Here is a 14,706-nt window from a genome sequence, read left to right as displayed (position 1 = left end):
TTATTAATTTATTTATTTACTTTTTTATTTATTTAATGAAATACTTTTACACATTGTTGCAAATTTAATCTATTTGTATATTTATATATGAATCAATTTATTTATTTATTAGTTATTTATTTTTTTAATGATTTATTTACAAATATTACTGCAAATTTTATTTTTATTCTCACTTATATATACATCAATTTATTTATTTATTAACTGTTCACTTTTTTAATGATTTAAAAAAGTATAGTAGGATTTAAAAAAGTTTATAAACATTGTTGTAAACTTAAATCTTTTGCTCATTTATGTATGCATCAATTTATTTATTAATTTATTTATCTTTTCATTTTTTAATGAAATACTTATTATTATTATATTTATATATTATTGCAAACTTCATTATTTTGTACAATTATGTATGAATCAATTTATTTATTTATTATTTATTCACTTTATAATAATTTATTTATTAATATTGTTGCAAAATTAATTTTTTTGTTTATCTATGGATGCAACAACTTATTTATTTACTTATTTTTTTTAATAATTAACTTGTAAGCATTATTGCAAATATTTCTTTATTTTATTTGATATGTGTATCAATTTATGTATTTACCTATTATTTCATTTTTCTATAATTTATTTATAAATATTGTTGCAAATTTTTGTTTTGTTGTCTATAAATTTATTCATGTATTCATTTATTCAATTATTTGTGTAGTGATTTATTTATAAGTCATATTTAAATTTATTTATAGATATTAGATTTATGGACTTTTAGATTTATTTATAAATATATTTTGTTGCAAATTTCTTTATTTTAAGTACTTATGTATCCATCAATTTCTTTCTTCATTCACTTTCTAATTTATATATTTATATATGATATAATTTATATAATTTATATATTTCATTCATTTATTTACTGATTTATTTGTAGAATTTATTGTAAACGTTTTTATTTGCCTCATTTATGTTATTTATTTTTTATCCATCTAGTTTTCCATTTATTTTTATTTATTTTAATTTATTATTATTTATTTATTTTTATTTATTAAATTTATTTACTCATTTATTTATTTTATATAATAATTTATTTAATTTTTTATTTAGTGGTAATTAATTATTTATTTATTTTTTAATTTTACTTATATAAAAATTTATTATATAAATTTTATTTTCATTCAATTTTATTTATATAAAAAAAATAAACTGACAGATGAAGTAAAACTAAACAAATAAATAAATATATAAGAAAATGAATAAATAAAATAGGAAAAAATAAAAAAATTGATACATAAATAAATAAAATGAAGGAATTTAGAATTAATAAAGTCTATATATAAATAAATAAATATAGAAGAAAATAGAGAAATAAATGAATAAATAATGCATAAATAATGCATAAATAAATGAACTAATCAAAGAACAAATAATAATGAACTATAATAAACTAACTATAATAATCTATAACAAAATCTATAAAGAAATGATTGAATAAATATATAAATAAATACATAAATAGTACATAAATAATAAAAAAAACAAGGGAATTCATAAGTAAACAAAAGAAGAATACAAAAATATTTAAATATTAGAGGAATGAATAAATAATTATATGAATAAATAAATAAGTAAATAAATTGATGCATATATATATATATATAGAATAAAAAAGTATACAAATAAATGAATCAATAAATCGATAATCGATAAATCAATAAATAAATGAAATAATAAAAAAATACAAATATAGAAATAAATAATTAATAAATTAAAAATTATTATTATTAATATATGTAATATATTGTTAATTAATGTAATTAAAATATATTATGTAATGCTTTAATTTTTAATGCGATTTCGATTATCGAATTTGCTTACGATGTTAACCAGTCAAAGAACCACTAGGCAAATTTTAGCGCGTGATATTAGTTTCCTATAAAAAATCATTATAACAGGATGTAATCATAATACAGTTTCAGTGATTTAAGAAATTCTATTCATATTCTGTTATCGAATAAATTATTATCATTTTATTTATGTAATAATTCATTTATTATAATTGTAATATTATATGATGAAATTAATTAATGTTTTAATTTTCTTTTTATTTTTTTATTATTAAAATTATTGATATTTCATACTTCTTTATAGAAAAAAATAATTATCTTTCCATATTTTTCAATTTATATGTAGTTTTTTATATGTAGTTTGTGATCATTTTTTGAAGAGATGACTTTAGAGAAAGATTTTACTCAAAAGATGGCACTAATGATCAATTCTTACTTTATTTCTATCCTTTTTTATTATTATTACCTGTTTCATACATATCTATTTCATTTACGATATTCTTAAAATGGTACTATACTTCTCTAATTTTCATCCTATCTCTATCATTATTTCATTTTGCTCTCCTCGCCTATATTTACTCTTTGTAATTTATGTATTTAATTTAATAATTTAATAATTCTGATAATTAACTAATTTTATTATTTTTTTTATCTTTTTTACCTTCATTATTTTTTTGTTCATCATCTATTAATTAAAAATCTATTTGATTCAATTTTTTATATTATTTGGTATATGTATATATATTTTGTAAATATTTATTTTTTTATCTTTATATTTTATAAATATATATATTTCATACATCATGTTGATTCGATATTAAAAATATTAAAATTTAATAAATGATATGATATTTGTTGTTTATTTAAAAAAAAACTATTAATCAAAATAATATTCTCAATAAAAAGATCACATATATCATTACATAATTTATACAGAAAATCACTAGAATCTTACAATACGCATGACCAACTAGACAACAAAAAAAACATATGTTCTCCATATGAAGATCTATATATCATATATATATTACTCATGTGTATTTGACAACTGTTGCTGTAACATCGTATAGAAATTATTTAAAATATTTTTTATCATTATATATTATACTATATATTAAACTACTATTAAAAAAATAGAATTATAAAGTTATAGAACTATTTAAAATCATTGTTAAAATGAACAAATTAATTTTTCTGATTGTTATTTTGTTAACTTTATTAATTAATCAAGGTATAATTAAATTATTATTATGCAAAAGATATAGTTAATCTATCTTCAAATATTATTTTTATAATATATATTTGCATTTTTAGGAGAAAGCTTATATTGTTATCGCTGTGATAGCAATCATCCTGGGTGTGGCACACTTTTGAATTGGTTATGGTATTGGGGAGAAACATGTCCAGAATATGATGACAAATGTGTAAAAATTATTGAAAGAAAAGGAGGTAAATTTTTTCTATAATCTATATAGTTCTAGATATTAATCATATATAAAATTTATTTATTAATTAATTAATTATTAAATATATATTTCAGCTGAAACAATGATAACACGTGATTGTTTAAGCTCTGTTCGTAGTTTTAGAACAGATATTCCAGCTGATCGGTATGAAGGTTGTCGACCAGCTGCAAAAGATGTCAGATTAGGACATTATGTAAATAATTCTATTTGGCAATTAGATATTCACAGAGATTATTATGATGAAGTAACATGGTGTTTCTGTTATTTTGATCATAGATGTAATAATTCTAATAATATTAATATTTCAATACTATTGTTATTTATAGGTATTGGAATACAATATGCAATATAAAACATTTATAAGATATTAAATATTAAATATAAATATAAATATTTAATATTTAATATTACATAAATATTATATCAAAGTTTTTTTTTATAAAATTGAATTAAGTGCATTTACTTATATTAGTAGCTGCATACAGTTAAATTTTGATACAATTTAGTATTTGTAATTTTTAATTTTTAATTTTTTGTACATAGTGTAAATAAGCATTTAAAAATGAAAAATATCAATTTTTACATAAAATTCAATGATAATAATCATAAAATCAACAAAAAATTTGATATTAATATTTTAAATTTGATATTGATGTTTCTATCTTTAAAAGTTTTTATTATATTATATAAAAAAATACATTTAGCTTCAAATAGTAAATTCATAATATAGTAAAAATAACATAATATAAAATCTATTCTTAGATATATAATATCTAATTATGTCATATTTCCGTCCACAAAAATCTTTTTATAAATTAAAAGAAATTAAATTATTACTATTTTTATATGAAGTAATATCATATTAAAACATTAAACAATATTGAAAACACATTGATTTATTGTATTGAAAAATTAAAATTAAATTGTTTAATTTATATATAATATATATTACTAAATTTACTATTTTTTTATCAATTTTTTCATCAATAAGTATAAATTTCTTTTTAATAGATATATATTAAAATTCCGTCCATTATTAAACAAAAAAATAATTTTTTAAACTTATTAAATATTAAATGTTAATTTTTATATGTATAATCCATAAAAAATATTATCTTAAATAAAAATATTATCTTAAAATTTGTTATATTTATTTATATTTGAAAATGATACATGAAATTATAAAATTATGGGATATATATTTAATTTAAAGTTATACAAAAACAATACAAAAACAGTAACAGTTTTATTAAAAAACATGTTTATGACACATGAATCTTAAATAATATATAAATAACTTATAAAAATGAGAAATTTATTTTACAAATTTAGTTTGTCATTTAATCTAAGATCATATTTAAATCTAAAATGTGAAAAATTAAAACTAAATTGCTTAATTTATTAGAAAATATAAAATAAATTTACATAAAGAATTTAGTTGAGCTTTAAATTAATTATATATGCAAAACAAAGTATTAAAAAAATTATAACACAATTTTACAATAAATTATTTTCCTAAGCAGCTTTTACTGTCTGCTCTTGTCCTCTTTGTGATATAGGATTTTTCTGAACTTGATTTTCCTTTTGTTTTTCAATTGGTTTTGTATCATCTCTTAAAGCCGGTTTTCCTGTAATTTGAATTTTAATAATTTTTTCATTCTTTGATATTGGATCAATCTCTTTTCTTGGTGCAGTGATGATCAATATTCCATCAGAAGATAAACTTGATTTTAATTGATCAATATCACATTGTTCTGGTACAATATACTTTCGTACAAATTGCCTGGATATCCATCCATGTTCATCCTGTTTTTCTTCATGTTTTCCTTCGACAACTACATTCTTTCCCACAACTTTCACAGTCATTTCTTCTGGAGCAAATTGTTGAACATCCAATGATACTTGAAATTTATTTTTATCAGCTTGTATTGTAGATGTTCCACTGGATGTATGATCTATAATTCTTTTATAAGGCTGATATCTGCGAAAACAGCGACGAGGTCTTAGCATTAAAATATCAGTATCGTCAGGCAAGAAAGATGTTGATAAATCTTCAGAATTCAGTGGAAGTCCAAAAAGCTGGTCAAAGGGATAATAAGATCTCTTCAAATCTTCCCCCCAGTTAAGATATACCGGCAAAAAAGACATTGTTTTTCTTTTAATTCAAAAATAAATTCAATCTCTTATCGAATATTTATTTTCTTAGTTAAAATTTTCTTTTCTTGTAAAGCTTTTTTTTTTTATTCACTCACGTTGCTTGCCACAATAAGATGTTTGGCTAAATGTTTATGCAATAGTTTCGTTCGAATTCTATTATAATGATTACTACGCGCGAATATATATTTCATACGTCATGAAAAGTGGGGATAACAATAATCAAGAAACATATAGAGTTTTCTAGAAATCAATTTTTCTTAGTAGAAAATAGAAAAATTTTAATTGCCAAAATATTAATTTTTAACTTTTAATTAATTATTTTAAATAAAATAAGAACTATTTTAAAATATTGTTTCTATTTAAAGACGCGCGAACATTCAATTACCAACTAGTCCATGTAAATAAAATTATACAATTTCGAATCTTCATGAATCTTCTATTCTATAAAATATATTGTATAATATATATATATTGATTTTACATAATAATTCATTTTACATTAGAAAAATCTTATAAAATATTATATATAAGATTTTTATTTTGTTATATTATACTATTTTTATACTTTGACAATATATTGCAAAAAATATATAAAAATTGTGTTTAAACGACTTAAAAAAATACTTAATGTTTTATATAATTTTAAACAAAATTTCAATATTGTTTTAATTAAAATATAATTATTTCTATATCATTGACAATTTTGTTAAAATCAAATTTCAACAATTATAAACACATTTATTTAAAGAAATATTTTATTTCCAATATTTCTTGATGATAATGCTATTATATCTTTGTGATAATGCTATTACATCAAACAAAAATAAATTATTAAAACTAGAATCAAAATTAAATTAATCAAATAACAATTATTAATAGTTAATAATTTTGAATTTAGAAATTATATTTTCTTAATAAAAAAATATTAAATAATTGATAAATGAATTAATTTTCTTAAAGTTTATAAGATTTTATTTAAAATTTATGATATATTCAATAATTAATATTCATTTTTATTTTTTTGTTTGATTTACAATTCTACTTTAAGATAGTTTGTTTTTTTAATCTCTTTTATTTTTTTAATCTGATAAATATATTTCCAGTTAAAAAATTTCCTCTACTGAATTTTCTAGAAATAATATATACGTATTAAATAAATCCATTATATGTAATAATTATATATATATAAAATTTACATAGTTAATAAACAATTTTGAAGAAATTACTATCATTATACTATTATTATAAAAATCTTAAATTTAAATAAGTAAGACGAAAAAGATGTTTATATATTTTTATAAAAACTTTCTTTTTCAAATAAATTATATGTAATATAAATATTATATTATTAAATTTATTAATAAATTTTAAATAATATTATACAGTTTATTATAAACTATATTTAATTTGAATACTTAAGTATTACATAAATTATAAATGAAAATACAACTTATTTATTTAATTCTTATTATAGATATTTGAAATATATACGTACATATTTTAAAATACAAATATGAAAAATTTTAATTTCATACATACAATAAACTCTTTCTGACTGTTAACCTAGATATACATATGTATTATACAGTGCCCACTCAATAGTTGCTCCGTTCTCGAATTCTCTTGAAGTTTCGCGACTGCGCAAACTCATATATAAATACGGCCGATAAGAACCGCTATCGTCAGTATTTTGTTAGCAACCAAACAGTGAAGATCGCAAGTTTGAGTGAATTTCACTCAATTTCACTAAATAAAAGCATTAGATATTAATACATTTGTCAAATTAAATCGTCGCAAAATGTCATTAGTACCTTTGTTATTCTCTGATTGGTGGGAGACTCTGGATCGCCCGCATCGTCTCTTGGATCAGAATTTCGGATTAGGCCTTTATCCGGACCAATTGTTATCACCGAGCCGATTGGAGTTATGTTTACAACCACGAAGAGGAAACGTTTACATCTCCAGACCGAACTGGGCTGAACTGTTTCGCAGTGACAGAGGCAGTTCAACTGTTCAAGCAGACAAAGATAAATTCCAAGTTGTACTTGACGTTCAACAGTTTGAACCTCATGAAATCGATGTTAAGGTCGTTGATAAATTTGTCGTTGTTACGGCAAAGCATGAGGAAAAACGCGATGAGCATGGTTGGATTTCACGTCAGTTCGTCAGAAAATATCTGATTCCAGAGCAATGTGATCTTGAACAAGTCTCATCGAAGTTATCATCTGATGGCGTTCTTACTATCACTGCTCCAAGAAAGGATCAAGGAAATGTAGAGAATGAACGAGTAATCAAAATCGAGCAAACCGGTAAACCAGCAATCCAGACGAAACCACCCAAGCAGCAGCAGAACCAAAATGAAGAAAACGAAGAGAAGAAATAAAAGTTTCAATTAGATATTTCTGCCATTTATGAAATTTCCTAATATAACTATTATTGTTGAATTACAATTAAATTCCTATCGCAACATTTAAAATTATTATAGTATTATTAAAGATGTGATGTAATATATATTGTGAATAGTTATTTCATTTTTTTTTATGTATATTGTTTTCATAATTACGTAAATAGATATATATGTATATGTTATATAATTATTTCTGCCAATATAGATTTATAAGATTTATGTAATTTTTTTTTATGTTTTAATAGATTTGTAATTAAATATTATATTTATTTTTTTGTGAATTTTATCTTCTTATCATTCCTAGTTTTCAATTCTTTCTATTCTTGAAAATCTGAACATAACTTTAATTCTTAAATTTTTGAAAATTATAACAAATATAATAACAAATTATAATAAGATATATATATATATATATCTTATATATATCTTATATATATCTTATATAATAAGATATAGATATATCTTATTTGAAAATCTTTTAGTAAAAAATATCAAATTTTAGCATATAATTAAAAATTCGTTATATTTTCTGTTGTATTATTTAAAAAATAAACACTATCCAAAATATATATTATTATTTGTAATTGTTAATAAAAGCCATTGCAAATATTATTCTTTAATTAAAATTAGAATTCTTAGTATGCACAATATTAATAATAATATTTGTTTTAAAGAATTTTTTGTTTAAAAAAAAAATTTAAGAGTTAATTTTTTTTATGAATTTCAAAAGTACAAAATATAATGTCAAATTTCATGATAAAATACACATGGATATTACAATTTAGACATATTGTTTGATTTCAATAGATGTACAAATATAAATGTAAAAAAATCATGTTTATTAATTTTTAATATGTATATTTTCCAATTCCTTTCACTTTCAAAAGTTTTAGTACATTTATTAAAAAATTCATAAAAACTTATAAAATAGATAATTAATAAATGATATCAAATTTTTAAATTTAAATAATAAAATTAAAAAAATAAAATTTAAATGGTATTAAATTTTTATTATAATATTCGCATTTAAAAAATTAAACATATTAAAATAATTTCCATTGAACAATACATTTAATTTTCATTAAAATGTATATGTAATATATATATATACAAAACGTATACATATTACTAAAGAATTCTTTATAATTAATCAAAATGTCCTTAATTAAAATTTAATACAAGGAATACAGGTTATATAAATAATACTGAAATATTATACTATTTTTTATAATATATTTACACATCATTTATTCTTCATCGCAACAAACATCTTTTGAATATATATATATATATATAAAATAGTTATAATTATCTGTATGCTAATGAATATAATAAAAAATAAACACACGAAAATACTAAATATACAAAATTAATTCATTTTTTATTGTGTTTGTTTTATTTTCTGAGGTTCATCTTCTACCATAGGCTTCCCCGTTTGTTCGATTTTTATAGTTTTTTCTCTTTTACTCTCAGCAGCTTCAGGTCTTAGTGGTGCTGTTATTGTTAAAATACCATCTGTAGACAAACTACTTGCAGCTTTCTCAGGATCACATTGATCTGGTACTAAATATTTTCTAACAAAGTGTCTAGAAATTAAACCATGATCATCTGCCTTGTCTTCATGTTTTCCTGTAAAAATAAAATTTAATAAAATTTAGAATATACATACAATATTTAAATATTCATATTTATTGTATTAAGTTATTTATACTTTTATACATGTTGCAATGCTATAAAAAAAGCGCGCAATATACATATAATCATTACATTCTTATTTTTTTTTATATTTTCATATAATTTTTTCCTATTCTTGCATTCAAAATATTCTGTTTGCTTTAAAAAACTTACCTTCCACAACAATGAAATTGTCAATAACTTTGACATTTATTTCTTCTGGTTTAAATTGCTGTACGTCAAGAATCACTCGAAATTTATCTTTATCATTTCTCATTATGGACCAGCCACAATCTTCCTCTCGTTCCCAATCTATCCATGGTCGAGAAAAATTATAAGGAAATGATCTAAATGGTATTGATGGAAAAAGTTGATCTGCTCGCAATCCTCTTCCAAAATGCTGATCCAATAATCGATGTGGTTGTTCTAATGCTTCCCACCAATGGGAAAACAATCTTGGAATTAATGTCATTCCTCTCTTCATTTTGAATTTTTACTTTTATTCACACTTTCTTGAAAGAATTAACTTTGTTATCCAATGCGGAAATACGTGCGCACTCCTCACTTGATCTCTGTATACTGACAGCGTATGCCGGCAGCGCAACTATATATACTCTTTAGACGCGCGTGAAATAACGATTGAAAATTTTCATGAAAATTCTAGAATATTTTTTGGATTTTTCTAGAAATTTCTAAATCGATCAATGACGTAATGCCATATCTATATGTCATGATTATTTATAACTAATTAATAATTAATAATTAAAAACAGCAAAATATTTTCGAGCGAAAATTAAATTTTTTCTATTTGTTATTTCTTTAATTTTTTATTGTTAATATTTTCCTAAAAAGATTTAAAAGAAAGATAAAAATAAATATATGAAAAACTTTAGAATATTATTACGATTTAAAATTATTTAGAATACACTATTAAAATATGTACGAAGTCAATGCAATAATATTACAATAAATTTTTCATAAAAGTTTGAAATTAATTTATGATTCATACTTATATATTTTTCAGATTTTATGCTTATTAACAAAAGTTTCATCATTTTATTTTGTATAGAATCACATCACCTCTACCTATCCAGATAAGTTGCATCATTGTCTGCCTAATAATATTGCATCAGCTTTATAGTAAATAGATACAAGTTTAGTTTCTATATAGAAAAGATATTTATTTTTGCCATCTAAAAATAAAAATATAAATTAATGATCTAATTAACGATATTTACATATATTTGTTATATAATGTTTATATAATGTTATATTATGTTTATATAAAATATATATTGTCATGTATTGTTATTGTCATATACTGTCATGTATTGTATAAAATTATTTAATATTTTATTTAACAAAAAAAAAAAATATATGAATTAATAATTTGTTAATTTCCTTATTTATATTGTTTTTATATAATTTTTAATAGAATTAATTTTTAAGAACTGTGAGATATAATATAAACATTATTATAATAAATATATTTTCTTTTTCTTATGTTATTTTATTAATTTTTTAAATATTAAATAATATTTTTTTCCATTCAAATTTAATATTTTAATAACGTATAATAATGTTGTCATATGCTGGTCCGTATCGATCTTTTCAAACAAGTTTTCGAAGGAAACCGTGACCGTGCGCAATGTTACATAACATTTAACATTTCTATGCATATGCATATTATAGATATGTATAGATATGTCTGTATATAAACACGATCGTTGAACTTTATTCCTCAATATTAATTTATTTACAAATGTATTTTCAAATGTGAATAAATTAAAATCGAAAAAAGATAATTTTTTTTTTAACTGTTTAGTCATAACTATTTTTAAATATTAAACAAAGGAGATAGAAAATATTTTAAAATGCTTAAGATAAATAATTTATACATGTACATGTATCCATAAATAATTGATATACTATTATATTTTTAAGCATATGTGATAATAATCCTCAAGAAGTTAAAACAATTTAAAATAATTTCTGATAATTACATTTGATATATTTAATAATAATGATATTCAAAATATATTTTTCGAAATTTAAAACAACTAAAGTTGTCACATGGAAATAAATTACACATTTTTTACATGATTATCATCGAAAAAATATATACAAATAATATAAAATTATCATAGATTAACACCTCATTATAAGAGATGCGATATATTGTTGGTATTTTAAATTACACCTAATTACATCTTTTGTTTTTTAATTATAATAAATCGCACCACATCATGCAAAATTAGAATTTTCTAAATGCATTTAATAATATATAAGCGATATATTATAATAAAAATATATTTAACTCTTTAATATCAAAATCAATACATTGACATATTATAATTTTAATAAATATAAAAATTTTTATTTAAAAAATCAGATATTAAATTATTTTTTATTATCAATAAAAATATGTTATTTAAACAAAACAAACAAAACAAATAAATGTTATGTTATTTAAATATTTTATTATAATATTCTTTATTATAATGTATATAATCTAGAAAATGAGAAAAGAATTCTAGAAATTCTTATAGTAACATAAAATAAATATAATATAATATATATAATATAATTGTTGATTTCTCATGTTTTTGATTCAATTGATTGATATAGGTGCATGTTTTTGCATCATTATTGCATTATCATTAGATAACGTTGTATATACGTAAGAATGATTCATTTAGACGCATTCATCAAATTTGTGATGGAGTACGTAAGATTATAACATTTCTCGAATTTTTGGAACTTTCCAGAAAATTCCAATAGTTTCATATTTGGTAAGTTTTAAATTATAAGAGCTTTAATGAAATAATTCAATGTTAATAAAATCAAAAATAAATGTAAAATAATATATCCTATACATTAAATGATTTTTTATTTTAAATACAAATATATATATAAAATTTTTATATAACAATAAAATTTTCCGCAAAATTATAAATTATAATATTAATTTTTATTTTCTCAAATACATACATTTCTTTATATCCCTGATAAAGAAAAATAAGATCAATGACCATTTTTTCACTTACGTATTTGATACGTTTATTATATTATCCATTAATATCATTAATTTCAATAATAAAATAATTTTAAATATAATAAATATAATTTTTCGAACAATGCAATGTTAAAATTGTCGTAATATAATTGTAAACAAAAGCAATACGATTCGATTAATCATATCTAAATTCATAAGTATTACAACATCGTATCTAAATTTGTAAGTATTACAACAAAATAATATAAATATCGATTATTATTTAATTGGCTCAAAAATGATAAAACAAACATGAGAATTGCATTTCTGTTCTTAGTCTAGTAACTTCTCGAAACTCCGCGTATAGACGACGCACCACTACAACGATACTCAGCCATACATAAATAGCGGACGCTGAGACAGAACTCCAGTTGAACTTCAAACATTGGACACATCGCTGAGAAGAAATACGCTGTACCTATTTCTTTCGAATATAAACACGTGAATTTCGATTTCAAATTTTTCAAATATTAAAAGAGAATATCGATTTGAGGAACTTGAATTCGACTGAACACACATGATGTCATTGTTGCCGCTGTTATTTTCTGCCTGGTGGGCAGATTTGGATCGTCCACATCGTATCTGGGATCAAAATTTTGGCATGGGCCTATATCCTGAACAATTAATCTTTCCCAGTTCATTCGATTCGAGAATGTATTCGCCGTTAAACAACAAAGCTATGTTGGACTTGTACCGACCTTTGGCTGAGCTTTTGCGACGTGACGAGGGTGGCACGTCGACCATTACAGCGGACAAGGATACGTTTAAAGTGATACTCGACGTCCAACAATTTAAACCCGAGGAGATCAACGTGAAACTGATCAATCGATTGGTCGTGGTAGAGGCGAAACACGAAGAAAAGAAAGACGAGCACGGTTTAATCTCGAGACAATTTATAAGAAAATACTTGTTACCTGAACAAGTGGATGAAGAGAAATTGGCGTCGAGTATATCTTCCGATGGCATATTAATAATCACGGCTCCATTGAAGCAGATTGAAGAAAACTTGAACGAGAGAAATATCAAAGTCGAGTTCACAGGAAAACCAGCTCTTCATACTGATTCGAAAGAGCAAACAGCTGACGAGAAGAAACCAGTCTCTGAGAATGAAAATCGGGAGGAAATGACAGAAAATCCGACGAAAGACATGCCAGAGAAAAAATAAAATTAAATCTTTCTTATTCCTATAATTTTCTTTTAATTTATTTCTATGTTAATATGTATAGACTGTTTTTTGTTATAGTTAATGATGATTGAATGATAAATAATGATAATTTATGAATTTTTGTTATAAAATATTGTTCATTTTTTCGTAATTTTTTAATAAAAAAAAAAGTTTAATAATATTTTATTGTGTAATTTCTACGACTCCTTTCTTTTCTATAATAAATTATTAAAAACTAATCTTTGGATAATTTTATTTAATATTTTAATTCTTTTTAAAAATTTATTCTTTTTCATTCTAAATACTTTTTTTTTACAAATTTATTTTAAACTACATATATATTTGTTAAAAAAAGTATAAAATATTAAGATTTTTAAATTTTATTTCTTATAGACGAATAAATAATTATAATTATGAAATACTTTCTATTAGAAATACGTATTATTACGAAACAAGATAACTCTTTGTGAAAATATAAAAATATTTTACACGATTTCATTGTACACCTATCCTCTTTAACAATAGAATATTCATATATGGCAGATAGATTACATCTCATTCTGCTATTAAAGAAGATGCAAGAGGATGAGAAACTAGAAACTTACTTAGTATAATAAGTATTATATTTATTCTGTTTTTTTATTATTTCATTATCTTCTTATTATTACATTTAATTCATTTATAATATTCTAAACAAATAATATCTTAATTGCCTTTTGTACAATACAATTCTAATAATTTTAAAGATTATTAAAGATTTTAAAAATAGGCAATATGATCAAACAAATTTATAATTAACTTGTTAATATAATATATTACAATATAAAATATTTCAATGAGCATATTTTAATTATTTAGCGCCAAAACTTAGGAGGCAGTCTTGCATGTGTTGTGCATTACGCGCAAACTCGTAAGTAAGATCATATTGCGGACAAAACGCC

At 21.1% G+C, this 14,706-nt stretch overlaps 5 protein-coding genes across 5 annotated transcripts; 3 read left to right on the top strand and 2 right to left on the bottom strand.

Annotated features, from left to right (window-relative positions):
- Window positions 1-2,862: 2,862 nt before the first annotated feature.
- On the top strand, window positions 2,863-3,730 carry LOC102677642. Its single transcript, XM_006625082.2, has 3 exons — window positions 2,863-3,072; window positions 3,156-3,290; window positions 3,382-3,730. The coding sequence occupies exons 1-3, from the start codon at window positions 3,018-3,020 to the stop codon at window positions 3,657-3,659; spliced, it is 468 nt and encodes a 155-aa protein (XP_006625145.1). The 5' UTR covers window positions 2,863-3,017; the 3' UTR covers window positions 3,660-3,730.
- A 790-nt stretch (window positions 3,731-4,520) lies between these two features.
- Window positions 4,521-5,748, bottom strand: LOC102677234 (protein lethal(2)essential for life-like). The gene has a single exon (XM_006625079.2). It carries the CDS (start codon window positions 5,453-5,455, stop codon window positions 4,823-4,825), a length of 633 nt encoding a protein of 210 aa, XP_006625142.1. The 5' UTR covers window positions 5,456-5,748; the 3' UTR covers window positions 4,521-4,822.
- Window positions 5,749-7,138: 1,390 nt separating this feature from the next.
- On the top strand, window positions 7,139-8,090 carry LOC102677366 (protein lethal(2)essential for life-like). The gene has a single exon (XM_006625080.2). The coding sequence runs from the start codon at window positions 7,263-7,265 to the stop codon at window positions 7,845-7,847; it is 585 nt and encodes a 194-aa protein (XP_006625143.1). The 5' UTR covers window positions 7,139-7,262; the 3' UTR covers window positions 7,848-8,090.
- Window positions 8,091-9,090: 1,000 nt separating this feature from the next.
- Window positions 9,091-10,142, bottom strand: LOC102677505 (protein lethal(2)essential for life-like). The gene is made up of 2 exons (XM_006625081.2): window positions 9,720-10,142; window positions 9,091-9,500 (listed from the first exon to the last, which is right to left on the bottom strand). The coding sequence occupies exons 1-2, from the start codon at window positions 10,027-10,029 to the stop codon at window positions 9,253-9,255; spliced, it is 558 nt and encodes a 185-aa protein (XP_006625144.1). The 5' UTR covers window positions 10,030-10,142; the 3' UTR covers window positions 9,091-9,252.
- Window positions 10,143-12,962: 2,820 nt separating this feature from the next.
- LOC102677083 (protein lethal(2)essential for life-like) lies at window positions 12,963-13,946 on the top strand. Its single transcript, XM_006625078.2, has one exon. It carries the CDS (start codon window positions 13,118-13,120, stop codon window positions 13,763-13,765), a length of 648 nt encoding a protein of 215 aa, XP_006625141.1. The 5' UTR covers window positions 12,963-13,117; the 3' UTR covers window positions 13,766-13,946.
- The last annotated feature ends 760 nt before the right edge of the window (window positions 13,947-14,706 follow it).

This window comes from Apis dorsata, unplaced genomic scaffold, assembly GCF_000469605.1.
Source record: "Apis dorsata unplaced genomic scaffold, Apis dorsata 1.3 scaffold_1254, whole genome shotgun sequence".
NCBI classification, from domain to species: Eukaryota; Metazoa; Arthropoda; class Insecta; order Hymenoptera; family Apidae; genus Apis; species Apis dorsata.
Note: the sequence above shows the minus strand (reverse complement) of the source record. Positions and strands in the feature narration are given on the sequence as shown.

Bases quoted from the DNA above. Each gene is read 5' to 3' on its own strand.
- LOC102677642 (XM_006625082.2), top strand. From the start codon at position 3,018: ATGAACAAATTAATTTTTCTGATTGTTATTTTGTTAACTTTATTAATT. The intron at 3,073-3,155 runs GTATAATTAAAT...TTGCATTTTTAG, and splicing joins AACTTTATTAATTAATCAAG to GAGAAAGCTTATATTGTTAT. The intron at 3,291-3,381 runs GTAAATTTTTTC...TATATATTTCAG, and splicing joins AATTATTGAAAGAAAAGGAG to CTGAAACAATGATAACACGT.
- LOC102677234 (XM_006625079.2), bottom strand. From the start codon at position 5,455: ATGTCTTTTTTGCCGGTATATCTTAACTGGGGGGAAGATTTGAAGAGA.
- LOC102677366 (XM_006625080.2), top strand. From the start codon at position 7,263: ATGTCATTAGTACCTTTGTTATTCTCTGATTGGTGGGAGACTCTGGAT.
- LOC102677505 (XM_006625081.2), bottom strand. From the start codon at position 10,029: ATGAAGAGAGGAATGACATTAATTCCAAGATTGTTTTCCCATTGGTGG. The intron at 9,501-9,719 runs GTAAGTTTTTTA...TTATTTTTACAG, and splicing joins CAATTTCATTGTTGTGGAAG to GAAAACATGAAGACAAGGCA.
- LOC102677083 (XM_006625078.2), top strand. From the start codon at position 13,118: ATGATGTCATTGTTGCCGCTGTTATTTTCTGCCTGGTGGGCAGATTTG.